This window comes from Hippocampus guttulatus, chromosome 22 (genome assembly GCF_054856545.1).
Source record: "Hippocampus guttulatus isolate MCC_2025c chromosome 22, RoL_Hgut_1.0, whole genome shotgun sequence".
Lineage (NCBI taxonomy): Eukaryota > Metazoa > Chordata > Actinopteri > Syngnathiformes > Syngnathidae > Hippocampus > Hippocampus guttulatus.
Genome location: NC_141282.1, coordinates 3,751,341 through 3,776,527, shown reverse-complemented (window position 1 = coordinate 3,776,527; position 25,187 = coordinate 3,751,341). Strand labels below are relative to the sequence as shown.

The 25,187-nt window shown below is 46.9% G+C and overlaps 2 protein-coding genes across 4 annotated transcripts; one reads left to right on the top strand and one right to left on the bottom strand.

The window, feature by feature from the left end:
- Window positions 1-141: 141 nt before the first annotated feature.
- nampt1 (nicotinamide phosphoribosyltransferase 1) lies at window positions 142-13,845 on the bottom strand. Of its 3 annotated transcripts, none has more exons than XM_086102759.1 (12): window positions 13,340-13,845; window positions 8,430-8,571; window positions 6,468-6,624; window positions 5,056-5,159; window positions 4,839-4,967; window positions 3,785-3,943; window positions 3,559-3,695; window positions 2,657-2,882; window positions 2,454-2,573; window positions 2,221-2,361; window positions 1,972-2,106; window positions 142-1,859 (listed from the first exon to the last, which is right to left on the bottom strand). In XM_086102759.1, exons 2-12 carry the CDS (start codon window positions 8,481-8,483, stop codon window positions 1,758-1,760), a joined length of 1,464 nt encoding a protein of 487 aa, XP_085958885.1. In that variant the 5' UTR covers window positions 8,484-8,571; window positions 13,340-13,845; the 3' UTR covers window positions 142-1,757. The 3 variants fall into 3 exon arrangements, with proteins under 3 accessions (XP_085958885.1, XP_085958886.1, XP_085958884.1); XM_086102760.1 differs by lacking the exon at window positions 13,340-13,845 and adding an exon at window positions 10,813-10,868 and having other exon boundaries at window positions 8,430-8,780; XM_086102758.1 differs by lacking the exon at window positions 13,340-13,845 and having other exon boundaries at window positions 8,430-9,466.
- On the top strand, window positions 9,659-24,934 carry gsap (gamma-secretase activating protein). Its single transcript, XM_086102751.1, has 32 exons — window positions 9,659-9,824; window positions 10,079-10,149; window positions 10,710-10,766; window positions 10,843-10,912; window positions 11,060-11,107; window positions 11,166-11,254; window positions 11,334-11,403; window positions 11,533-11,582; window positions 12,034-12,144; window positions 12,251-12,307; window positions 12,639-12,685; window positions 12,775-12,854; window positions 13,241-13,318; window positions 13,410-13,490; window positions 13,647-13,739; window positions 13,839-14,007; window positions 14,103-14,193; window positions 14,288-14,357; window positions 14,527-14,606; window positions 14,883-14,963; window positions 15,048-15,170; window positions 15,243-15,295; window positions 15,565-15,596; window positions 17,500-17,561; window positions 18,611-18,706; window positions 20,551-20,621; window positions 20,771-20,865; window positions 21,029-21,148; window positions 21,884-21,945; window positions 22,873-22,971; window positions 23,070-23,166; window positions 23,255-24,934. Exons 1-32 carry the CDS (start codon window positions 9,659-9,661, stop codon window positions 23,353-23,355), a joined length of 2,670 nt encoding a protein of 889 aa, XP_085958877.1. The 3' UTR covers window positions 23,356-24,934.
- The last annotated feature ends 253 nt before the right edge of the window (window positions 24,935-25,187 follow it).

Sequence of the window (25,187 nt, the reverse complement as noted above, 5' to 3'; positions counted from 1 at the left end):
GTGTTGGTACCAAAAAAAGGGGTCTAACAAAAATATCTCGCGTGGTCGTCTCTCGGACCGCGTCAAACTCGACCACCGTCAGTTTTCAGTCAAACTAGATGTCGTATGTACAGAAGAGAAAGGCAGTTATCTGGCCACACCGTCTGTAAAGAATATTTACTGCAATGAGGTAAAAACAGTCGATAACATGAAGCACTCAAAAACGCGGGCCCGTAATGAGACCAAGCAACAATAAACTGCGAGGTGATTATTTTTGACAGCAGTTGTAAAATTAAAATAAAAAAGTGCCCTCCTTCAAATTATGACAGGTAATTGCGCGGTTTCATCCGCTCGCCGTCAATCATATGTGATGGACTCGAGCGGGTGACGTCACAGGTCTCCAGCCATGCTAATGCTAAATGCTAACGCTGGCGGGCCCTAATTTTACAAATAACATGCAGCAGAGGGAGGTGTAAAGAGCAGGACGACACCGCCAATACGCGATGAAAAATAATCTCGGCAAAATAAGAATTTAAAATGAGTTCTGCAACTATTTGGTGGTGTTAATTACCAGCGTGAACGGATCATGGTGTCATTTTTTTTGGGACCATTTCCAATTAAATTGCTATTAAAAATGGGTCGCTTGTTTCGGGCTGCCCATAGAGTGTATTTTTTCACAGTCCTTGATATCCATGTACTAGTACAGTCTATGTTCTCATCCATAAGACAATTTTGGCATACTTGTAGAAAGATCACCACCCCCCCCCCCCCCCTACTACTGCCACATTTGGGCCTACTAGGACGCAATTAAACTTTTCTAATCACCAACAGTGCTAAACTAGGCTACTAGTAGTTTCCTCGAGGTTTGATTGCATGTCCGAGCCGGTTCGTTGGATACCTGCAAGGTCACCAGCTCGCCGCGTCCGTTTGCTCAACTTGGGCGCTCTGAGGATCCACAATAAATACCTTGCTCGTGAAAATAAACACAAAAAAACCCCCCCATCCCAGATAAGAATTTGCGGAAAGGAATACCACACGGAGATGTAAGACACTCACGCATCAGCGACACTCGAACACACACACACAGCGAGGAAGTCATTCATGTCCTTCAATCCTCCTCATTCCAGTGAAGACGTTTTATGCACGGTATCGACTCGACATCGACACTTGGTCATTTGGAGAGCACCCCCCCACCCACCTCCCCAAGCCATGAAGGCCGGGAACGCTCGAGCTGCAGTATTTTCCGGGGGGAATGTCTCATTTTCAACAAGATTAACTTCGGAAACAAACACACGTGTACATACTGCGAAGATGAGGCGGCCTCTTGGTGATGGGAATGCTCTTTGATGACGGCAAATTGGAAACGGAGCTGCGCAAGGTATTTCGGTGCAAAACTTGAAAGGTTGCGGCCTTTTGCTTGACATTTGGCCTGGAAGTAAAAACGGTATTTCGGTATGTTTAAATACCACGAACCGAAAGCCAGGTACGTTACAGCCAATCACATCGTCCGGTTTGTGAGGAGGGCGGGGCAGCTGCGCGAAGATTACCCATCCTTCCATTGGCTTGCCGCACTTCTTTTTTTTTTTTATATATAACATTTGTTATCAGAAATGAGCGAGTTCCGTGGAGCTCCTGTGATTTTTTTTTTTTTAAAGGAAGTCACAGTTTTAGAGGAATTCAGGGCAGGATGGATCATCAGTGCACAAAGGCCTCGGTTTGTTATCGGGGTCGTGATGTCAGAGGCTGAGGAAGAGGGGCGTGTGAATCAATGTCGACGGCTAATCGAGCTCACTCTCCTTGAGCTTCGCATTGTCTCTGACTTGGTCAAACGTGTACGTCTGCACAATCTTGCCGTTCCGGAAGACGGTGTGCAACAGGTCCTGGTCGGGGAGGAAAGCGGAAGACGGAGAAGAACATCGAGAATCAACAGTGGCGGACACCCCCCCCCCCCCCCCCATTACTGTTATTGAACCGTTTGCCAAGTGAACTCACCGCTCCGTACTCCTCCAGGTCACCTTTGCCCTCTTCCAGGGTGACAAACTCCCCACTTTGAGTCCGGTGCAGAGACAGGCGTCCTTTCTTTGACCTCTTGTTGGGGTCCGCCACGGGGTCCTTGAACACGTTCACCTGGTAGGAGGCCAGCTCAGTTTATCTCAAGATCATACTCCAAAGTAAGAAAGTACACGAACATGAAAACGACGGCTAAAAAAAAAAAAAAAGATTGGTGGGGCTGTCCCTCACCCCGAGTCCGTTCGTGACCACGTAGCTGCATTTGAAGGAGCAGTTGAGCAGATCTCGGGTCAGTTTCTGCAGCAGAGCGCCGCCGGAGCCAAAGGAAACGTTTTCAAGGGACCACCGGTGCTCCTTCATCCCCTCCACGATCTGTGAGGAAAAAAAAAAAAAAAACACAAAGTGAAGAAAGGCAACGGCCGCATTCAGAGGGAGCTTGTTCCCCCCCCCCCCCCCCCGAGTACCTCCTGTAGTGTGTTGATGTCCACTCCGTCTCCTTGAATGACTCGGATGTACGGAGGCAGCACCTTGTATCCTTGGGCGTTCTCCTCCGCCGGGAACTTCTTACCCAGGATCTCCAAAACCTGACACGGGTTCATCCAAAAATCAAACGCGCACACACACACAAAAAAAAAAAAAACTAATCCAAGTATTCCGCCGGGCGCACCTTCAGCACCGTATCGAGGGGGTTCCCCGAGTCGGGCCGCACGACGAGCGGCGCGTCGGCGCTGCGCGACTCGATGAGCCCGCGCAGGTCCTCGCCCCAGATCTTCTCGCAGGCGTTGTAGATGTCGTAGCTGTCGCTGACGATGGAGACGGGCACGTTGGGGAACTGCTTGATGATGTGCTCGAAGGCGTCCCTCTCGTGGTCTTTGCCCCACGCGGTGATGGTGCTGGGACCAGAGACAAAGGCACGGGTACTGTTTACACCCTTACGTGAGTAAATAATGATAACCTGAGAACCTGACAAGATGTCTACTGTGGTCACCGCTTATCCCTGAAAGGGTTAAACAATTTCGCGATTCAATTTTTCGATGACATAAGCTAAAGGTGTTCATTTTTTTCCCCCTTGTATAAACACTGCATTCCCCAAAACACATCAACCATTAATTATTCTTGACGGTGTAATGGACCCCTTGCTAAGGTAAACAGTTGAGTGTGTCCTCCTGCACCGGTTACTATGGCAACAACGCGGCCATCCGATGAAGGGATGAACCGAAGCGGCAGTAACTGCCCCTGATGGCGAGGAGGCAATGACTGTGTGTGTGTGTGCGTGCGACATAAACGGCCCGGCGCCGTGAAACAAAAGCAAGCGCACACATGTGGGTGTCAAACTGGAACGAGAGAATTGGGTTGAAAGTGTGGATGCTTAACCAAAGCATTGAATGTCGTCTGATGAGAGCTCAATAGCTAGCTTGATGCTAACATATAAAGCGAAACATCATAGACAGGCTAACAGAAATTAGCGCTGATGTCATGGGTGTCAACTAAAAACTGTGATATTGCGGGGGAAACCATGTTTTGTGTGTGTGTGTGTGTGTGTGTGTGTGTGTGTGTGTGTGTGTATACCTATGTTCTGCAGCAGGTACAGAGAACCCTGGCACCGGGTCCTTGGTTCCATAGTACTTTTTAATCACACCGATGCCAGCGACTGTGTCCGTGCCCTTGAAGTTAACCAAGTGAGCAGAGGCGCCGATGCCCGCAGTCTGTAAAAAAACAAAACACAAGATCATATATATTAAGAAAGAAAAAAAAAGATGAATATACTCTTATACGATGACATTTTGTTTAGTACCTCTTGCGACGAGACGCCGCGGTAGCCAAAGTCGTGCAATTTGTACTCGAGCCCTTCCAAGTTCCCGGACGTGTCCAGCAGATACTTGGCCAGGATCTTCTTCTGCTCCCTGGAGTTGGTCGCCACGGTGATGGGGTACCAGATCTGCACTAGGATGGTCTGGAGTGGGAGGGAAAAGAGTCACTGGCGCACTGAGTAGTCAACTGGAGCTAAAACCGAAAGCCAACAGGCTGGCTGTGAAGTGGGTAACACATTCCTTGATGTTCCCAAAACACATTCCAGGCCAAGAGGAGCGTGAAGACAGGCGGCTTCACTGAAATGACGCAGCGCACGGTGTGTGGTGAAGGTCGCCTCACCTATGTGTGTGCGTGTGTGTCGTCATCCAAGGCTATGCTATTATCTCTGCGCGACCGTTGCTCGTCTGTTTGCGGGATGACGCAAGAAGAAAAAACAAAAAGGCGACGGAGACGAGCGCGCATGCACGTGACTCCATGGCCACGCCCCCTTACGCACACACACAAACAAGGTCATCCGGCATGCGTCGCAGACCGACCTTGACTTTTGGCGAACGTAATAAAACAGTGGTCACGGCGGTACCGTGAAATGAGGTGCGTGCGTGCAGTCGAGCCCCTGGGTTGTAAACGAGAGCGGAGTGCGGAAGAAAGCGGGATGCGGCGTCTGATGACATCATCGCGTGTGTGTGTGTGTGCTGACGAATGTCTTTCTACCAGCTGTGGGGATTCGAGCGGGTGCGTGCGACAGCGGATAAAACTCGGGAGTTTTGTTCATTCAAAATATGATTTCAAATATGCGTATTGAACATTTACACAACTGAGTGCCGTCCTCATATTTAGGGGGCGTCCATTTTTTTTTTTTTTTTTTTGCACAGTAAACAATCCATTTCCACTGCTGTTGTCAAGCAAATAACTTTTAATGTAGAATAACTCAGGTCATGTCTACACTTAAAAAAAAAAAAAAAAAAGCCTCCACGCGTTGCACCAAAACACTCGATGAGCCGTAAATTTCGAAAAAACAGTTTCCTCATTTGACTCACCTCCACCCAATTGGTGAGCCAGTAGCATTCGGGATCCGTGCTCTCCACCGTGAACAGGACGTTGCCCCGGGGGATGACGCTCCCCTCCGGGACCGCCTTGATTTCAATCGGCAGGTGGCCGTTGTATTTCTGGGAGGGAAGAAAAAAAAAAAGGGGCCAAACATTGTCACACTTTCTCCCGGGTGCTAAAACGTCCACCAGATGTTGAGTTTCTGACCTCCAAAATGTACGTCCACCCTTTCTCGTTAAAAACGTCATCCTGGAAGTGTTCCCGGTACACCTCCTTGGCCTCCTGGATCTTCTCCGGAGTGACTACCTTTCCTGGACACGAGAAGGAGTGTGAAATAAGGGGGAGGGGGGGAAAGAAAAAAAACAAAACAATCAACAACAACAACAAAAAAAAAGAAACCCAGAGGGCAGGAATGCTATTTTACTGTCCACGCTTGTAATCCAATTAGAAGCATCCCACGCGCAGCGACAGGGCGTCTTTGTCCTCTCAACTCACACTCACTTCTTGATATTCTGTATTTTCTCGCCTCAGGTCCGTCAAACGGCAGAAAGATCCCATTTTGAAAAAGAATCTCCCCGAGAAACCATAACTTATCGAGGAGGCACCGGATGTGAGAGTGGATCACTTCTGCGACTCGCGGTAGAAGATGAGCACGCGTGACTGCCAAAATTTAAATCGAACCAAATTTTCCTGTGCTACTGTCAGACAATCTCACAATTTTTTAATTAAAATATAATATTTCTTTCACACTTAAAATTAAAATGATCTATTCCTAATTTTAGTAATGTTTTCTCTCTTTTTTTTTTCTTCAGTGTAGCCTGAGAACTTTTTGCTCGCCCAAGCGTTGCTTGTAAAAAAAAAAAAAAGATAAAATAAAAAATATACTGTATATATACTAATAGTAAAAATAATAATACTCATAATAATGAGATTTGCTTTTTATTTTTTTTCAATGACGGGTCCATCGAATGGCCGAGTACAATTTGGAAACGTCGGCCATTTTGCAGATTATTTTAGCAGATGTTTGAAAGGCCATCATCGGCCTAAATATCAGCCTACGACCAGAATTGTTTTGTTTTTTTTAACTTACGGTCGCAATATCAATTAAAAATACCAAGACGCTTGCTAAAAATGTTTTTTTTTTAGTTTTGTGTCTGTGTAGATTCTCAGTCATCCCGCGGACAAAATTTCCCCACAAAAACAACAATGAGGCTAATGACTCGGATGGTGTAGTTCTGAATAGTCTTTGTCCAAAAAAAACCCCAAACAACTACAGTACACTCCGGTTTGAATTGTTGTGGGATCAAGGATACAAATGGGGAAAGGTGAATCATTAAGCCTGTTTCGAAGGAGGAAGGGGGGGGGGGAGTAGGCGGGGGGTCATTGCTGGGCCGGTCGTCCTCTCACATTGGCTGAAAGAGCAGCTGTGTTTTTGTGTTGCTTGCTTCCCCCACCCCCAGCGGCACCACTGCCACCACACCATGAAATCCTCTTAGGACGCAGTGGACTGCTATTTTTTTTTAATTTAACCCCTGAAGTGGTGAAAACTACTTTTTTCGCTCTGCGTTGGGATAGCGTCAGTCGCATTGAACATACGACACAGGAGAGACCAGACTTACCTTTGAGATATTTGTGGAGGATGTACTGAAGGCCGTAGAAGACGGTTTTGTCGTATTTGACTTTTGGGCTTTTGCCGGGGTCCGTCCTCTTCTCGCGGCACTCAAAGTACGAGTACACTTTGCTCGTGTTGGGCGGGTATTGTTTGTAATGCGTTACCTGTAGATGGAGAACACAGTCAAACGTGTCACAAGGTCGCAATGGAGGAGCGCTCACCGCATGGAGACCGTCGATAAAGATTCTGAAATGAACTTTGGGTGACCCTTCAGCCACAAATTCATCTGACTAATCTAGTAAAGCGTGCGTTATCTTCAAATTGCACAAGTGAGAGATAATGAAAGCAATAGCAAAACTACTCGAGTGTTGCCTTTATGTATTTTCAGCTTCTGGAAAAACTCAACTTGGACACGCACTTAGTTAAGAGAATCTTTTGGGGGGGGGGGGGTTGTTTTGTTTTGTTACATCAGTGGTGTAAAACTACAGTAAGATGTAATGGGCCAGACTTTGTTCAACGGGGACATGCCTGGGCAGAGTTCCTCAAACAGGAAGTGGTGATGCTAACAAAATAAGAAATAATCCGACGTCCACATTGGTCATCCATGACATCATGCTGATTTGAATCCATTTATCCACCATGGCAGGGAAAAGGAGTGTAATTCATTAAAAGCCGGACAGAATGTCCTCGCTGATAAAAATGGAATTGAAAAGACTGTCATGTTATTTAATTTAGGCTGAGAACGGTCAGAGGGGGGGAAAAAAAAACAAGGAGGTAAAGATAAATGTCAACGACCAACTCAGTTTATTTGACCCCCCGGTCAGTGTCCTTTCAAGGACTCAAAATAGAGTCAAGACATTCACTGGAGGACGTGTAGCTGCGCACATACACTCACACGCTCCGCAACAACTCTCCAGCTTTATCTTGGGCTCGTCGCAACACCACTGCATGCAGACTTTAAATGCAGCTTTGGATGGTAACCTGATCGGGCCAAACTAGATAAAAATAATGAGATAAAGGTTACTTCGAGGCTTGTCCGAACTGTCTTAGAGGCCTGTCATGTGGCCCACACTGTATGGGGAAAACTCGTAGTTTGGGTTCGAAATATCGTTTTTGTGACACCTGTCCGGCAAACTTCTCTGAGATACATTAACTACGAGATGCTGCATTTGAACTTAGAATTGTAGTCCCATACAGCTCATTAAGTTAACGTACAAATAATTGGAGAAGAGGAAAAAAAAAGTTACATCACAAATAATGACGATGGCGATGCAGTCACGTGACCGCGGGACATGGCAACGAGTCCATGCGATAACCATAAAGACAAAATGTGATTTCCCCCCCCCCCCTTATATTTTCCTTAGCTTTGGTCGGCGATTATATAAAATAAAATGTATGACTTTCGAAAAAAACTGAAAAACATTCCGATGAATGGCGCTACTTGGCACACAGACAAAGTCGCTACGGGGCGAAGGTCATTTCCACTTCAACTTTTCGTTTGCCCCCCCAACCCCTCAAGTTTAAATGTCCACTCACCCCGGTCTATTTGTTCTAATACCATCGTAATAATAAGACCTTCTGATTTAGACTTTTCCCGCGGAGGTGCGCAGTTGACTACCCACGGGGCGCTTGCTAGCTCGATGCTAACTAATGTTAGCTTGTTAATAGCCACCTTCCCCATTGATTTGCAAGTAACTTAGCACGTTAGCTCATTCAGATAGCGAAGCTAGCCGAGCACCGTCCGGTGCGACTGGGAGGGAATTGAGAGCCGACAGGGAGATGCTTTGTTTCAGTCGCTCCCACCCCCTCCGCATCCTCCGCTCGTCTCGGCCCGGTGTCGACCACCTCAGTGCGGTGGCCTTGGGGCTGATGGTGGAGCCAATTTGACTGAATGCGTTTCCATCCATCAGCCCTCACGCCCCCACCCGCCTCATCCCATCTCAGGGCGACCCCATCCCGGGGACGGTACCTTGTAGGAGTCGGTGGCGAGCAGGATGTTGAAGTCGGCGTCCCGGTGCTCCATCTTTGCCCCCCTCTTCGCTTGTGAGTCAGTCGCAGCTGTCAGTGGGTTGCGCCGTGCCGCTGCTGGGGACTCCTGACTGATAACGTAGCTGAGCGAAAGGGGGAGGAGGCGGAGGACCGAGCCGACCACGGGAGGGGGGTTCAGAACAAGGGGGAGGGGGGAGGGAAACGGGTGGTCGCTCTCAAAAATTCCGAACTGGCTCGGCTGCACTCGGTTCTGCCCGGCAACGTCACGACGCGAGCCAACGAGGAAGCGCGCAGTCGCCGAAGATCGTAAAACGAGTGACGAGGACTCGTTCTGCAAACAAGAAGCGGCATTGGCATACAGCGGCAAACGATGGAACCCGCACACTCGCTGTTCGGCACCCACAGAATCAATTCTTCGCGGATTTTAGTACATGACAAAAAAAAAAACGAACTTAATTCTTACCAACATGCTTATACAGCGTTTCTCCCTGACTCATTGGTGCAAGTTACCGTGCGCCACACTGTGGCATTTTCGCCACAGAGACAGAAAATAACATGAAAACGTCGCAGGGAACTACAGTAATTAAAGTTAGGTGTGATGTGTGAAAGGAACGCAAGACGGCCGCTCACAATTTCAAACTTATGACAAAATGAATGCGAGTTGGTGCTCCTCTCACTTGAACCACCCCCCCCCCCCCTCCTAAAAGGCGACGTAACACATGGAAGTCTATTTAATGTCCGGGAGAGGGCAGTGTTGGCTACATTTATAATCGTCCTCGTCTAAAGGCCAAACAAAGACATAAATAAGAACATACATCATTAACGGGGAAACTTTGATATCAAATCTGCTAGATCATGCTGCATTTGCTTGTCAACTTAATTCTTGCACAGTAACAAACTTTTGAAGCCATATTTTAAATACATTCCAGAGTGGCTCACAGTAGTGTGCCTTATTATTGCGCCCCATGCGTGCACGCGTAACAAATGAATGTGACACACTCTTGTGAGCTGCCCGAGTGACTGGATGGTGGTGGGCTGGTGGTGAGAGATTCCAGCTCGGCGAGAGTGATGCCTCCCTCGGCCTATGGCAGCGCAACAAAGGCGGGGAGGAGTTGCGACGGTGTGGTAACTTCCCGAGATGACTGAGGACAAAGTTAACGCTCGGCGAGCCTTTTACAAGAAAGGAAACAAGTGAACGTCGGTCATGTGATGCCCCACCCGGAAAGACTGCAGAGAACTGCAGGGAAGCGACCGCGCTGTAAAGTCCTAGGAACCGATTGTGCTCTTATGTTAAAACTGCAGCCCAAGTTTGATCTGCGCAGAGATGTGGAAGCTGACATTCGCAGGAAGGAAGCGGAGGTGTGCAGGGTGAAAGGTGAGGCGTTCACGTGCTGTCGGTCAGACGGATGATGGAACGTAGTACGCCTTTGTTTTGGCTGCCATTTCGCAATAGCTTATGTGGATTTGCTTTTTAAGAAGCTTAAGCGCTCTTTTTGACAGGTTGACGTCTGAAAAGCGGGCAGCTCCATTAACTCAGAGTCTTAACTATTATACGGGATGTAATAAGCATAATTCAAAGATATGCCATGGTGCACTTCTGTTGTTTACCTAATGGTGCTGTGTCTGCAGACTACTCTGGAGCGCTGGACATTTCAATCCTCAACACTGAGAGAGATGGGGGCATCCTTTACTCCTGGGAGGTTATTATTACTGTGGCTGACTGTGTAACTTTCTGTCAAAAAAAAAAAAAACAATACTACAATAAAATCTTCATGCTTAATGTTCAACCTGACTGACCCAAAACAAAATCTGCCAAATACAAGTGGGGAAACGGTTTGACGAGACCAAGGTTGAAATTTAGGGCAGGTTTATATATTTTTATATTGATATTTAAAAAAAAAAATGTTGGAGGAAAAAACTGCTAGCGTTGGATATCAATCATTGTGTGTGTCTGTGTATGCCACGCATCATCAAATGGACTCAAAAATCAAACCGCATAAAGTGCACGTTCCCTCCTGATGATTCCACTCAGAATAAACTATTTGGGGATTCCGGGGGGAAAAAAAAAACTTTTAAACCCTCAGTGAATAGACTCGTCTTCTGAAAGCGCCCGGCGCGGCATACATTTTTAATGACACATCCGCCAAACAGATTTTAGAGGTCAGAGATGGCCCTGCAAAGAAGTTCCCTTTTTTTTTTTTAAGTATGCACACTTTTTCAATCAATCAATTCGGTGTTGCAATCGTCTCTCTCTGCGCAGGGATCAACTGGAACCACCAGAGTGGGGAAATACGACGCGAATGCTAAGACGAATAAGGTACGAGCTTTACGTCAATCTCAGTTCAATGCATTGACACCTGCACCTGTGCGCACGCGTGTTTTCTCGCCAACAGCTCCTGTACTCCTTTGACAAGCAGGTTTGTGTCAGCAGCTGCTCCCTAAACAAGGAGGAGACATTGTTAGGTGAGTCCGATACCAAATAAATCCACAACTTGATGATACTGACAAATTAACTCATTCACTCCCAAAGACGTTTTTAAACGTCTTTTCGGACTTGGTCCAGAATTGGCTGGTACTTGAAGGGACGTGCATTTTTTTTCCCTCTCTTAGCTGTTAGCTTGGCGCAAAACACCCACGGAGAGGAGCACCTCAAACCAAGTAAGACATATTGAACTTTGGCTCATTCGGCGTGCGCTCTTAATTCCCTTCCCCTTAGTGTCCGAGTGCTTGACGCTCCTGATTGAGATCCATCCAATCAACAACACCAAGGTGTTAAAGGCGGTAGACTGCAGGGTCAAAGTGCAGGTCAGAGCGGGCCAAAAGCGACGAGGACCGCGGCCTTTGTCACGTATCTCGAAATACCCGTTCGCTTTTTGGGTTTCAGTTCCTCCATCCTGAAAGTGAGCGCAGATCAGTGCACGAGAGCCACCTGCTGCTGTTGACTGAAGATGGATGTGAGTCTAGTTTTTATTTTTTTTCCATCTGGGTAGAGGACTGACATTTAGGCAGCTTAAGAGGTGGGTCACGTGTGGAAAGATCTTGACATGTTTTTTTTTGTTGTTTTTTTTGTACGCGCGATTTAGATGTGGATCAGTACCACGTCCTGCTGACCCGAAACGAAGGCTACAAAGTGGTGAGATGAACTCCGCGTGCCATCAAAGCACACCTTCCCAGTGATTCGGAAACATGTTTGACTTTTATTTTATTGACCGTATTTTCCGCAGTTTAAATATAAAGCCGTATTGTATTGTATTTCCTTTAGCGTAGCACCATCTAGTGCATGTACAACGCAACTGCAGCCACTATTGTAGCTTCTGTTCAATGCGCCTTATAATGTGGTGTGCCCTATATATGAAATCAGTTTTAAAGTAGGCCATTGATTGATTTATACTCCGAAGTGTCTTTACCTGTCCCTGCTCTTCTCCAAACCCCAGAAACATTTTTTAGCGTGACTTCAGAAAAGTCGGTAATACGGCCCCAACTATGCAATTACGGGTGGGGGGGAGTAACTGAAAGTATTTCGGGCTTGAACAACAATCTGGAAAAGCTTTGCATCGAGCTCTCGGCGTGTCTTTGGGAACCAGGTGCTGGCCAATCCCGAGCGGTTGTCCAAGACGGCCGAGCGGGTGGCGGAGGATTTTTGTTGGGTCCAATGGGACGTGCACACGCAGAGGCTCTACTATCTCACCCGGGCGGTATTGCGGCGCCGCTTTAAGATGTCCACATCAGCCGTGCGGCTGATGTTGTCAAAATCTGATTTCAATACAAACGCGTTTCCCCCCCCCCCCCCCCCCCTTACAGGACAAGTTCCTGCTGCGATGTGTGCAGTTCTACGACAACCACAATTGCGAAACCGTGGTAACCGCAAACCCACCAACACGAACAGCATATGATATGTGCTGTCTATGTACATGACTCACAATTTCAGGATGAACCTAAAATGCACGACAGCGTTGACATTTTTGAGCGATGAAAATGACGTATTTGTACCATGAGTTAAGGATCGCCCGCCATGCTAGATGCATGGTGTTGATGCTTTATGAGCCTTTCAGTTTTAATTGCATTGCCGCCATCTTGTGGCATCCATGCGCAATTCCCACCCCCCAATGTTTGTTTTTTTTTGAGATTTGGACTTTATCACTCACGTTAGATCCTTACAGCATTCCGGCTTTGTGTTGCTCTCTCGCAGTTGGCGCTGCCGTTACAACTGCCTGTCAACGCTTTCAGCACCGTCAAGTAAGGCGATCACTACTCGTACACTGTGTTTGCAGTTTTTGTTGCACCAGTGGATTGAAACATTTTTGGATATGGCCGCAACGTTACAGGTTTGTGAATCTCGGATTTGACCACCATTACGCGGAGAGGCCGCAGCCGGTCAAGATGGAAGTATTCACAAATCGATTAGGTAACACTTATTTCACAGTCCCCGACATGAAAACGTCACTAACTGACACCTAATGCTATCTATGTGTTGTTTTTTGTTTTGTTTTTTCTCATTGGGGAAAACCAGAACGTAAGTCCCACGCCCCGGCGCAATGAAACGCTGATTGGATTCCCGCGCTTTGATTAAAAGCCGGTTGAATTAGCAATTGGCCCGGCCACGTGAATGCCAATTAAAAAAAAATTTTTTTGAATTGCAAGATCCTGATTCGAATACGTCCGAGGCGCAATCAATTCGCTCACCGGCCTCAACATTAGGGACACATGCACGGCTTATATGATCCGATACAAACCGTATGGAACCCCCCCCCCCCAAAAAAAAGTATTAAAATGATTTATATTTGATTCCAGGAAGCATGTGCGTGTGCTACAGTCGGCCTGCTTGCGACAAACCAGAGTTCATCTATTCGGTAGTTCTCGTTCACAAAGGTGTGTGTGTGTGTGTGTTACCTGCAGTCACGCGTCTCCAACTGTGCAAGGCCAGCATGTCAACTCATTTTCCTTTTCGTCCTCTTTCAAGACTGCAGCAAGACTTTTCGGGTCACTTTGGGGCAGCCGCCACGGGACGCCGTGCAGCTCCAGCCGATCTTCATCCCTATAGGTCTCACACACACACACACACGCACACGCGCGCTGATACACACTTCTGCTATTTGATGAGAATTTCTCGATGCAAGCGAGTGTGTGGCCTAATTTGGCCGCTCGGCTGTCTGCGACCGCGTACGCTGACGGGCGGGGTCGTTATTTCCCGATGTAGGTTACTACGTCGTCGTGTATCTGCACGCGTGCTTCCTCCACTGCATCAACACCAGGCAGCAGGAGATGCTCTGCCACTCCCTCTTCCTGTCTGGTAAGATCAAGAGTTCCAGGCTCTTTTTAAAGCTAATGAGTGGAGCTGTATTACACAGAGAGCCCAACATTTGAAAACGTGCTTGCGTCCGACGTTTAGGAGACGACGCCGACTTGGGCCTAGCGTCCAAATCCGGAACGTTCACGGTACTGCACGCGGAGGAGGAGTCGAGCACGGGCCTGTTGGATTTGGTAGGCGGGACGATCCACGGCGCCCAACTCAGCGCTGCCCGCCTTCTGCAGATCCTACGGTCGCGCTCGCCATCCGGGTGAGCGCCATCTACAGGAAGGACAAGGCAGTCGACGGCTTGATTCGGATTAAAAGTTGTGTTCCTATGTCCCCGGATTCTATTTGCCTCTCAAGGAGACCGCACAACATGGCTGACGCTCAACACCTGGCTGCCCTTCACTGCCTGCTTCTTCACAGCGGAAATGACCCAAACGTGGAGGCGCAGGTACGCGCTGAAGCAGAAGACGCTGGCATTTAAAGCGCCTCGCCGTGTCCTCGGCGCGTAAACAAACAAACGTTGGCTTTCCGTATGCCTGCAGATTATCGAGTGGCTGTGCGACAACATCAAAGTCCGAGACTCCTTTGACCAGATCCAGGAGTTCATTCTAGGTGAGCGCTTGACGAAAGAGAAAGTCACATGCCTCTTTTTAACAACTTTGAAGAAAGCGACTCTAGTTAACTCAGTCACTCCCAAAGACGTTTTTAAACGTCTTTTCAGACTTGGTCTAGAATTGGCTGGTACTGAATGAGTTAATGTGTTTTTTTTTTTTTTTTACAGCATCTTTATACAGACTAAGCTACCAAAGGTCCCTCAGCCTGGATAAACTGCTGCCTTGCTCAACGGTGTTCGACATGAAGGTAGCCTCCACCGTGCCGCCCCATTTATTTTACCGTATTTTCCGCACTTAGCATTTAATTTTCTCCAAAGCCCTACAATCCGATGCGCGTTCTACACGAAGTTGTATTTTATTGTATTGTATTCCTCTTAGCGTAGCTCCATCTCGTGGATGCATAGCGCGACCGCAGTCACTATTGTTGCTTTTTTTCCGTGCGCCTCATAATCCGAAGCGCCTCATAGTGCGGAATATACGGTAATCTTTGCACCTGGTGAATTCAGCCTCTCGGGCCTTGCAGGAGGTGCCAGCGTGCCTGACGGAGATCCCCGGTGTGCTGTGCACCACTCAGCTGCATACCGAGTGCGTCTTTAAAGGGAAGGTAATGGCACGTGTGAAATTTAAATTCTTATCGTGTTTTTATTTTATTTGGTTTTTTTTGTTTTTTTCTTGCCGCTTCGCGCAGGCCAGGAGTCTCCCGGGCTTCTGGTCCGAGCTGCAGTGGAACGCGGAGAGGACAACGTATTTTGAGGTGGATCCCGAGCCCAGATACAAGACCTCGCACGTTCAAGCCTACTGGAGCAAACTTGTAAAATGCTCTCGCATCAAAACTCGCCGAGAGTATTTGTGGCCGTTTTCATGCTCGTTTCTCTTCTCGTAGATGACTGAGAAACCGTCCGGCCACATGACTCACTTGTTGGAGAACGCGAAGAAGTAGGGCCGCTTTTATTCTCTCTTGGAAAATGTTTCTATGTACACATGAAGCGGCTGGGGGGCAAATGTTCACATTTGGAGGCGTGGGCGGGGGTGGGTCAACATTTTACTGGCTGCTATTTTTGAACAATCTTCAGATGTTCTGGAATGATGGTGACGCCACATTAGAGGAAGGACGTTATTGATTTTGAAGCCCATTTGAACACAAGATGTTCCTTCGGAGTTGACAACAAAGATGTGTTTTCCGTTTTTTTTTTTGTTTTTTTTAGGGTCCTTGCCTTGGTGGACGCTCGGCATTTCGGTAAGAGAGCGGAGGCAAGATGCACACACTCGTGCAACAAACCCGCCAGTGTGTTGGGGGTCACATTTGTCCGTGGCGAATGGGAAACGCGACAAAACTCACCTTGCCACACTTATCTTTTCCGCAAACATGGAGGGGAGGAAAAATGAAGTCACAGAATGTGGGAGAGGTCAAGAATGCTGAGATTATTTAACAGCGCTCCCAGTCCTGCGCCTCCTTGCACAGCTGTTGAGCATCAAAGCCAAAAAAATCTTCACGTCGTTTGATTTATGACTATATACAGTCTGATCTCATCGGGTATGCCGACTACCACAACACGCATTGAAATAGCAGCGCATAGGCGATGATGGAATCCAGATATCCAACATATTTCATGTTGTTTTGGTTTTTCGGGAAAAAAATTGAGCTACTGACAAATACTGTAGGTAAACTTCATTTTTTTTTGTCATTTTAAGTGAAGTACAGAAACAAATAGAGACAAATTGTAAAGTCCCACTAGTGACCAATCTCCACAAATATCTATTTTTCATCTACCGATGGTGTGATAATTAAATTAATGCTTCATATTTAATGCCTTCATTTCACCCCCCCCCCCCCGAAATTCCATTTTGTGAGTCTGAATGCTTTTTAACTCATTCAGTACCAGCCAATTCTAGACCAAGTCTGAAAAGACGTTTAAAAACGTCTTTGGGAGTGAATGAGTTAATGACTCACACAAAACGTGCAAGTCAAGCCTGAGTGAATATTCTCATTTCATGAAGTATTGATAGAGTTGACATTTGGACTTTGACCACGATTGCATAACTTAAATGATTTATGAAATATTATATCACATGTAAATTTTAAAAAAAGTATTCGTTATCTATACACTATTTTAAAAAAATAAAATGCCAAAACCCAAAGTGAACCACAACGCCGGTAAAAAAAAATAAGCACCAAGTGGAACTATTCTTGCCCGATAAATCACCACGATATAACCGCCCCCCCCCCCCCCCCCCAGATTTTACTGCTGCCATAAAATGTGGAATCACTCTCCTGCATAAATGACCAAAAATGGATTCAGCCTACTCAGTTCTCAGTGGCTCAATTGCAGGCTTAAACGGTGTCATCGCGTTGCGTGTCTTCGGAACGAGTGTGAAAATTTGATTAGCATCTGATCAACTCCATCAGTCATCCATTCGTTATTCATCAAACCGGAGGCTTCCCCCCCCCCCCCCTGCCCCCCATTCATCTCTAAAACGTCCCGTCTGTTGTGCAAAATGTAAAAGGAGAGAAAAAAAAACCCTCGAGGAACGCCAAAAGTAGCCGTGCAACATGAACAGCGTCGCTCGTAAAACATTTACATAGCCGCGTCTCAAAGCTGGCAAAACATCGAGCGTTCTTGCCCCAAAGCGAATGCGGCGAGTCGCTATGGCAATAGGCGGCGAATGCTAACGTTTCCGCTAGCGAGACCGATTACCTACAGGCTTGAAAATAAAAACGTGCGCACAAAGCCGCTTGCATGCCGCGCGCTGCAAAGTTGTTCGACAGGACACATCGAGAAAGGCCGCCTCTTACGTAGGCGTGATGAAATAAAGATTACATATGAAAGTGTGAAATTATTCATCTGCTCACAGCAGGGAGCGCAGTCCCATAACTCCCCCCTCCCCTTTCCAAACTTTATGTTTTTTTTTTTTCAAAGCCGAAACACACCCCAAAAAGAATCCATTAATGCCTTCGATTACCCACAATCCTCCTCTCCCCTTAAGGCTTCTCTTTCTTTTTATTTTATCTCTTTATTTATTTATTTTTAAACGTCCATTGCTTATAATGACCGGGTTCATGAGCAGAATTGTACAAGCCCTACCTTAGACTCCGGAAGTGTGCCATTTTTCCATCCCAACGTTTCTCCCGTCGCCTCCAGACAGGAAGCTGGTGCCACTTTTCCAAGAGGAGGATCACCACCAGAGGCTGCTCACAGGCCTGGTGAGAAGAGGGAATCAAATGATTACTGGCGGCAACCGTAACTGCGTCGGCAGGTCAAAGTGGACCGGAGGAAATGGGTGCTGTACAATAATTTCATATGGACCCGTGGCTAAAAAGCAAAGCGGGGAGAGCCTGTGTTAGCCGATGAATGGGGCTAACATTGCTAATGGCCTCTTCAAATATCTATTGTCTCGCCTTTGTTTGCGTCGAGTCCTCGCTTTGTATTATAATCGAGCTACAGCAGCCGGGGCAATCTGCTTCTTCCTTGACAATCGCCCCATGGTTTTGTGGTTCAATGGAAAATAATAGTGGATGTGGAGAACCTCAAAAGGTTTTTCCATTGCAAGCAACGGGGGAGTCACTGATTTTTTTTTTCTTTTATCTTACAGAAAGCGAGATTCTGTGAAGCTATGTCAGAATTTAGAGATATGAATCATCCACAAACATTCATCCGTCCAACTTCGAGATGACTTGTTCGGCTAACTGTCCAGAACTAGCTAACCATTATTTACGACAAATGGATTCTAAATATTTGTAAAAAAAAAAAACAGCACGTGTTGTTTCATCAAATGATGTTCTCGCTCTCGACGATTGATGAATTCCCTATTTTACGATGTCAATCTCTGAAATATAATCCCAGTTTGAGAGCGTCAGTGTCCTTCGTGGAAGGTTATGAGAATGAACGCCGGCCAACGGAAAAATGATTCCCCCCCCGCTTCGTGTTATCTGGTGAACTTTTGTCACATAATCAGATGGGCCACCATTTTATATTTTTTTTCAAAGGAACCGTTTCATGTTTCTTCAAACGGTCTGATGAACAATTTCTTATCCCGCGGCTTTGCCCGTCCGTGCTCAGCGCGATTCCAGATAGCTTCCGTTTTAAAGAGTTCAGACAAGACGTTGGCCCGCCTCTTGGACTATTCTTAGAATGACCCCGGTCGTCCGGTCGCCCGCTTCCATCTATTCCCGCCGCTCGGCTTTCATCTACGTCAGCCCAAACAGTGCGTGTGCGTGCGTGCATGCGTTGACTTATTTTGTGTTTGTTGTAGACGGCGGAGATGCTAAGGGAGCATCTGAACAGGCATCTGCCTCGCCTGGGCAAGAAGAAGATCGATTCCCTGGTTATCGACTATGTCGCCAAACTGGTTAGTAGCTGCTAGTTGTGAAAAATTATTGGCAGGATTTTTTTTTTTTGTTTTGTTATTTTTGTTTTGTTGAAAATCACTCCCAGGGATTGGTTAAGATGATGTTTGAGGAAACAATTTCCATATTGTGATTTCTGGCTGAAAGGATGTAAATTGGTGCGACTGAGCGTTTTAGTATTCCTGGAAGGTAAATGCATCCACGGCGACAAAGCATCCAGAGTAGACAATGTGGCATTTATCAAAACAAGAGAACTGTGAATGGCGCCGAGCCCAGCTAAAGACCTCAGAGCCAAGACGGGGGGGGTTGAAGAAAAAATGCGATTGTATACCTTCACATGCACCTATTTGTCATCAAGATTGATGCTCGATTCAGACCTTGGCTCCGCCCCAAAATGTAATGCCTCTTGGTATGAGCCCCACTTGACGCAAAGTTTTATGGAAATGAGTCCAGTCGGTTTTTTTTTGGTTTTTTTAAATCTCGCTGATAAACAAGCAAATGGGGATGAAAACACAACCGCCCGCGCCGGCTGGAATGCAGATGACACGGAAGTGGAAACGACAAGGGGAAAAATGAGCAGTTATGGACGCCGACCCACACCCGCACACACCCGCACCCGACACACCCTCATTTGGACAACTGCGGCCAAATGTCCACTCCATAAACAAAAGACCACCACCTTCCGGATCCCCGCCTCCCCCACACCTCCCCCCGCACCACCCTTTGCTGCTTATTGAGACTAATGGCGGCATTGACACAAGTTGGTGGGAGGGCGAAATAGATTACGGATTTTAAAGAGCCAGGAAGTTCTGCCGTGATAGATTGCGACTCCGCACTACATTCTTGTCATAGTTATTTATTCCCTGCCCCCCCCCCCATCCCCTCCCGTTGCTATGGACAACGGAGTTACATTGCTTGTTGTTATGCAGCGCAAAGACCAAGCAAAGAGTCACTGAATACATATTGAAAGTTGTTTTTAAATCGGCCGGGGAGGTTTGAATTCCGCAGGAGGAAGACTCTTGCTGATGATGAAGGTTGCTACTTTGCTCTTCAGCGTCAATATTAGTCAGCCGAAGGAGCCGAAACTTTTTGTTATCTGAATAACCAAAACGAGTCTCCAACAACAGCAATCCGAGGTCTCGACTAACATTTCGGCACTTGCAATGACAACATTGGCGCACACGGTGCATTCCGGAAAATATTGTTAGCAAAAGATTGACACGATCACCTAAGAAACCGAATGAAATGGTTTATTTTTAAGAACCAATCTGATTGTTGGGGTGGGGGGGGGGAGGGAAGGTCATCCCGTATAAATCATCACTGCTTGTTGTGGTGCGAATTGAATCTAATCATATCTCAAATATTTGCTCTTAAGTCAAAGCAAAAAAAATAATTTATATCTCGAAAGTCAGAAATCGCGTGTGTGTGTGTGTGTCATTGATTGAGCACGTTTTAGTCGCATCGAGCGCCGTCGCGTGACCCTGCAAATACCGAAAGAGGCATGGCCAATGGATGTGCCGGCTGGCGTGCCCGTTCCGCCCGTCCACCCACACGCTAGGGTGGAAATGAGAACGAGAAGCGCGGTTTTCAAAAGAGGGAAGCGAGCAGACGGACCAGCGAGCTGTGCTGAGATGCGCGCTCCCCCCCCCCCCCCAAAAAAAATTACCAAATAAATAACGAGGGCCACAGATGTCAAAAAGATGCGGCGAGCCGCGTTGGTTTCCGCCTTCAAGATGTTTGCTCAAATTCCCGCCTTTGCCTCAAGCTGGAGTTTCATTCGAAAATAATTGAACCTCTTTTCCAAACAATGAAGTGCGTGTGTGTGTGTGTGTGTGTGTGTGTGTAGCTGGAGCTGATTAGACACATGCTGGAGTCAGTCTGGCTGAAGCACAAGCTGGGCCCTCATGTTCTGTGCTTGTGAGTAGCCCCTCCCCCTTTTCAAGCGCAACCACATGACTTTTGACTTAAGTCATCATCTAACATCACAGCAGCGCTCTTACTTGAATATAAATCGGCATGTGTGTGATTTCGCAACGCCTCCCATGTCCGAATTTCTCTGGCTCCAGCACGCAGCGGGCCGGTCCGGGCGAGTGGGCTGTGTTTCACTTCATGCTTCGGATCCTGGAAGCCACCGGGGGTCTCTGCATGCCGCTCCCACCTGGTACTGCCCACACACATCAACAACAACAAAAAAAATTAATTAATCGCAGCGGGGTCAACGCCCGCATCTTGAGTGACTCGCTTGTTAGTCAGCCGTGCTGCGTCAGGTTCCCGGTTGCGTAATCGTAAGCACACTAATCTGTTGCTTTTATTTTTTTGGTCAGGCTATCACACTCTGCTAGCGGCGTTGGCTTTGCGCTGCCTACCCCGTTGCACTTTCCTACAATACGTGGACCACCGCTTCCTCCGGCTCACGGACACCTTTGTGTCTCGACTCATGACAGGTGCGCAATGTACAGCAGTGTTTGGAAAGCAAGACGGCCTCCAAGTAGAAACATGAAAATGTATTTAACTTTTTCAGGGACAGCGGTTACTACAGTGGGACTAAGAAACTGAACTAAGAAATGTCCCGGTACTGTTCTGGATTAAAAAAAAAAAAAAAAGTTCAATTTAGTGTAATGTTATGCGCAGTTGAACATTACACTTATGGCAGCCATATTGGGAAGGTATACACTACAGCATGGATGCCGGTTTTCCTCAGGAGTGCCATCAACGCATTAGCCCAACTTTTCTGTAGTCCATGCGTGTCAAACTCGTTTTAGTCGCGGGCCAAGTTGGGAGTTACGTCTTCCCTCGGAGGGCCGTTGTGACAGTGAAAACACAAAATGATTACTTGTACACAACAAATTAATAGATTACTAGTTTTGAAATCAGTCGATTAAAATTAATTTGCTCGATTATTGTTCAAGTGAGGGTAAACGGGCTAACAAAATTATTACAAAATCTCAATGTTATTTATTATTCATGACAATTAGATATTTTGGTATAGCTCGTTGACACGTGATTTGCTATTGCGGGCCACATAAACGGACCTGGCGGGCCAGATCTGGCCCCCGGGCCTTGGGTTTGACACATGCGCTGTAGTCGTATCGAACCAGGTACCGATTGCAACTCTCAACTGCTTTTCCCTGCCGACGTCGGTCCAACTCAGCGGATTCCCATTTGCATCTCTTGCGCAGATTTGGACAACAGCGCCGCCAACGAGAGACTCAAGTTCGGCGTATTGAAGCGACTTCCCGAGGTACGTTTGTTTATCGCCACCTGTCGCGCCTGCGAGTAGCCAGGAAGTCCCGAGGTCTTGAAACGAGTTATTTTCGGTCTCGCGCAACAATCACAACACCACTTGTGTAACCAACGATGGTGTGTGTGCGGTGTGTGTGTGTGTCGGGAGTTTTGTGGCCAAATCTTTGGGAGTGGTCCACCACCGTGTGTCTATTGTGTAACGTCCACGTGCTAAGTGTGCTGTGCGTACAGTATGTTATTGTGTGTGTGTGTGTGTGTGTGCCCCCTGTCCGCATCGTGATTAGAGGAATGTCGAGTGTTTTGTGTCTGTGTTCTGTTTCCTGCTAGTCTGATGCTTTTTGGGGGAGTTTGGGAGGTGGGATGGGTGCAAAACACACACACGCACACACACGCAAATCTATCAATCCATCTTGGAAAATTCCTCTCTCGATTGCCAATTTATTAGGCACCCTTACGAGAGTGAAAGCAAGTGCGTCCGATGCAACAAATCTCGGCAGTCGCGTTTTACCGCGTTCCGTTTCGTTGGTCTCGATTTATTTTTGCGTGCCATTCCGGGAGGGGGCTGTAATTTGCAGCCGTGTCAAACCGGGCCGGTCAGGCTGAGATACCTTGGCCGGGTGTCGTAAATAATTTAGGTGCAAAGTTTCATAAACGGTCTTAAAATATTCATCGGGAAGGGGGGCGGTAAAATAATTAAACATTGATTAATGGGCTCGAGCGCGAACGTGTGGCCGCAGTTAATAGAAGCACAACGCAGCTCTGTATCAACGTGACTGATGGAGTGTCGTTGTTTGTTTTTGCTTTTAGTATTAAATATTAGCAAGGTATTTCACAAGCCCCAAAATAAAAAGGTAGTCAGACTCTCCTGGGCTATTTATTTATTTTGCGGAAGCGCATCTCAAAAATCTCTTTTATGTGTGTGTAGGCCAACAGATTCTACCATATGTGGGATCATCCCGTCAGTTCGGCTTCCATCTCCAGAGACTACGTCAGGAATCTGCTGGGGAGACGCAACAAAAACAAAGTAATCGACATCACGGATTCCAAAATTCTTCCCCACACAAAAGTCTGTAGCATTTTCGACCCCCCCCCCCCCCCCCCTCCCAACTTGTCTTTCGGCAGGGATTTGCTTTCACCGGCAGAGACAAAGCAGACTTCGGAACAGAGTTCCTGCCTCTGACGTACCTGGCCAAAGTACTTTCTGACATCGAGGAGCAAGGTAATGTGGGCGCGGATGTACCGGCAGGGTTTCCTCTCTCACGCCCGAATCCTCTCACATAACGCTTTTTTTCCTTCCTGCGCTCCAGCTCTGAACCCGTTCGGGGAGCGGGGGAACGTGGACGCCGCATTTGTGGAGGAGACCGCTCTGAAACAGACACTCATTCTGCTGGGCTTTGAGAAAAAATGAACCCTGCCGAAAAAAATTAATGAATAAATATAAAGGACAGATGGTGAGGAAGACAACGCGTAGATTGATGGGAGACAAGGAGCAACGATGAATAACGAGAGCGAGGGAGCAGGCAGGAAGAGATGAATGGGAAGATGGAGGCCGCGAGTTGGCAGGATGAGAGGCAAAGGGAACAATTTTTTTTCAACGTTTACATTTTAATTCAAGTCAAGGAAGCTTTTTTTTTTTTGTGTGTGTTTGTTTAATCAAAACAACGCTATAAACAAGCCACCAAAATCTTTGCACGTCCTCTTACAATACCTAGTTAGCTGTAGACTGCACGACCTCATGAGATCAAAAATTGAAACCATTCAATTCAATGCAAATTGCGCTGCTCCTCCTGATGTGTGCGCTTGGGCAGAACAGTCATTCTTCGCAGGGGATAAAGAATACAAGCCCAGTTTTGTTTTCATCTATGTATATCTGTTAGCCCCTATTTGGCCTTTTAGCTTGTTTGTTACCATGACGCTAATCAGACTTAAAGCTACCGGTCTGGTTTTTTTTTCCCCCCCCAAGCACACAATTGTCTGTTTTCTGTTCAGTTTGACAGTCAACTCACAAATCAACTGCAAGTGGAAATAAACAGCCTCATGAGTTGTTTACTATCTGGCAAACAGCTGCGTGTTTGCAAGTTGATTTGCTCGGACCACAATTCACTCAATCGCTCGGACCTCAAGGCACCGCTGTGCCGTACGGACGAATCAAGCGCACACTTTCTGTAAATCTTGCTGACGGTAGAGTTTTATTATGGATGAGTTAGTTCGCAGTTTCTGGTCCCGGTCACGTTCAGACGTTTTTAGACTCGGTCCACGAGCAGATGCTCGGGCCGGCGGTCAGCGTAGGACAAATGGCCTGGGGACATTTTAAAACGAGATGCAATTATTACTTCCGAGCAAATCTAAATGAGGAGATAATGCGGAGCGCGGCGGGACAGACTGGGGGGGGGGGGGGGGGGGGATGTAAAGATGGAAGATGAAGCTATTATTTTCGAAATTTAGTCAGTGCCATTTGGTCAGTGATGATGGAAATCATTTGGGGGTCCTTTTTTTTTTTTTAACAGGACAGTCTTGTGACAAAGTTCTCAGCTTGGATGTGGTGTCCAGGAAAGATGCTAAATAAAAAGACCATGTCCTTATTTGAGCCGATTTCTGCACCGTAATTGTTCGGCATCATGTTGGTCTATTTCCTGTCATCGTTTGAGTGTCACACATTGTCCCAATATTTGGATACACGTCTCATGCTTGAGATATTTAGGCAACAAAGCAACTGGGCGGACATTGATTCGCACAACACATTGCAGAAAGATGTCGAGCAAACGCTTTTGGGAAAGTGCAACGTCAAACAAGAGGAACTGAAAGGAGATGAAAAGAAAGACACGTATGCGGTGGTCTGTTTTCTATCATGTGACTGTTAGCGGTGAATCATTGTAGGGTTTTGTTTTTTTTAAGCTGTTTCAGGAAAACGTGTGTGGTATGCGTTGATATCTGTGGGAGTGAAATACCAAACATTCTATCGGGTTTGAATAAAAAGGGACCAAATGTTTTGTTTCCACTGAGTTTTTTTTTCCTTCCTCATTCTGATATGAGTGCAATGAACTTTGATAGGACTGGAAAACATCTCCAGATACATTTGGAAGTTTGCATGGCAGTCAGGAAACCACTTGAGTCAACTTCATCAAACACCTCGCGCAGTGTTCCGGAAGTTCGATTCTTTAAACGGGAATTTGCGGTTTCCGCTGTCGTTGCCCCCGTCCGGTCAGTGTTATGTAATCGCCTAACGAAGCCCAAACACCG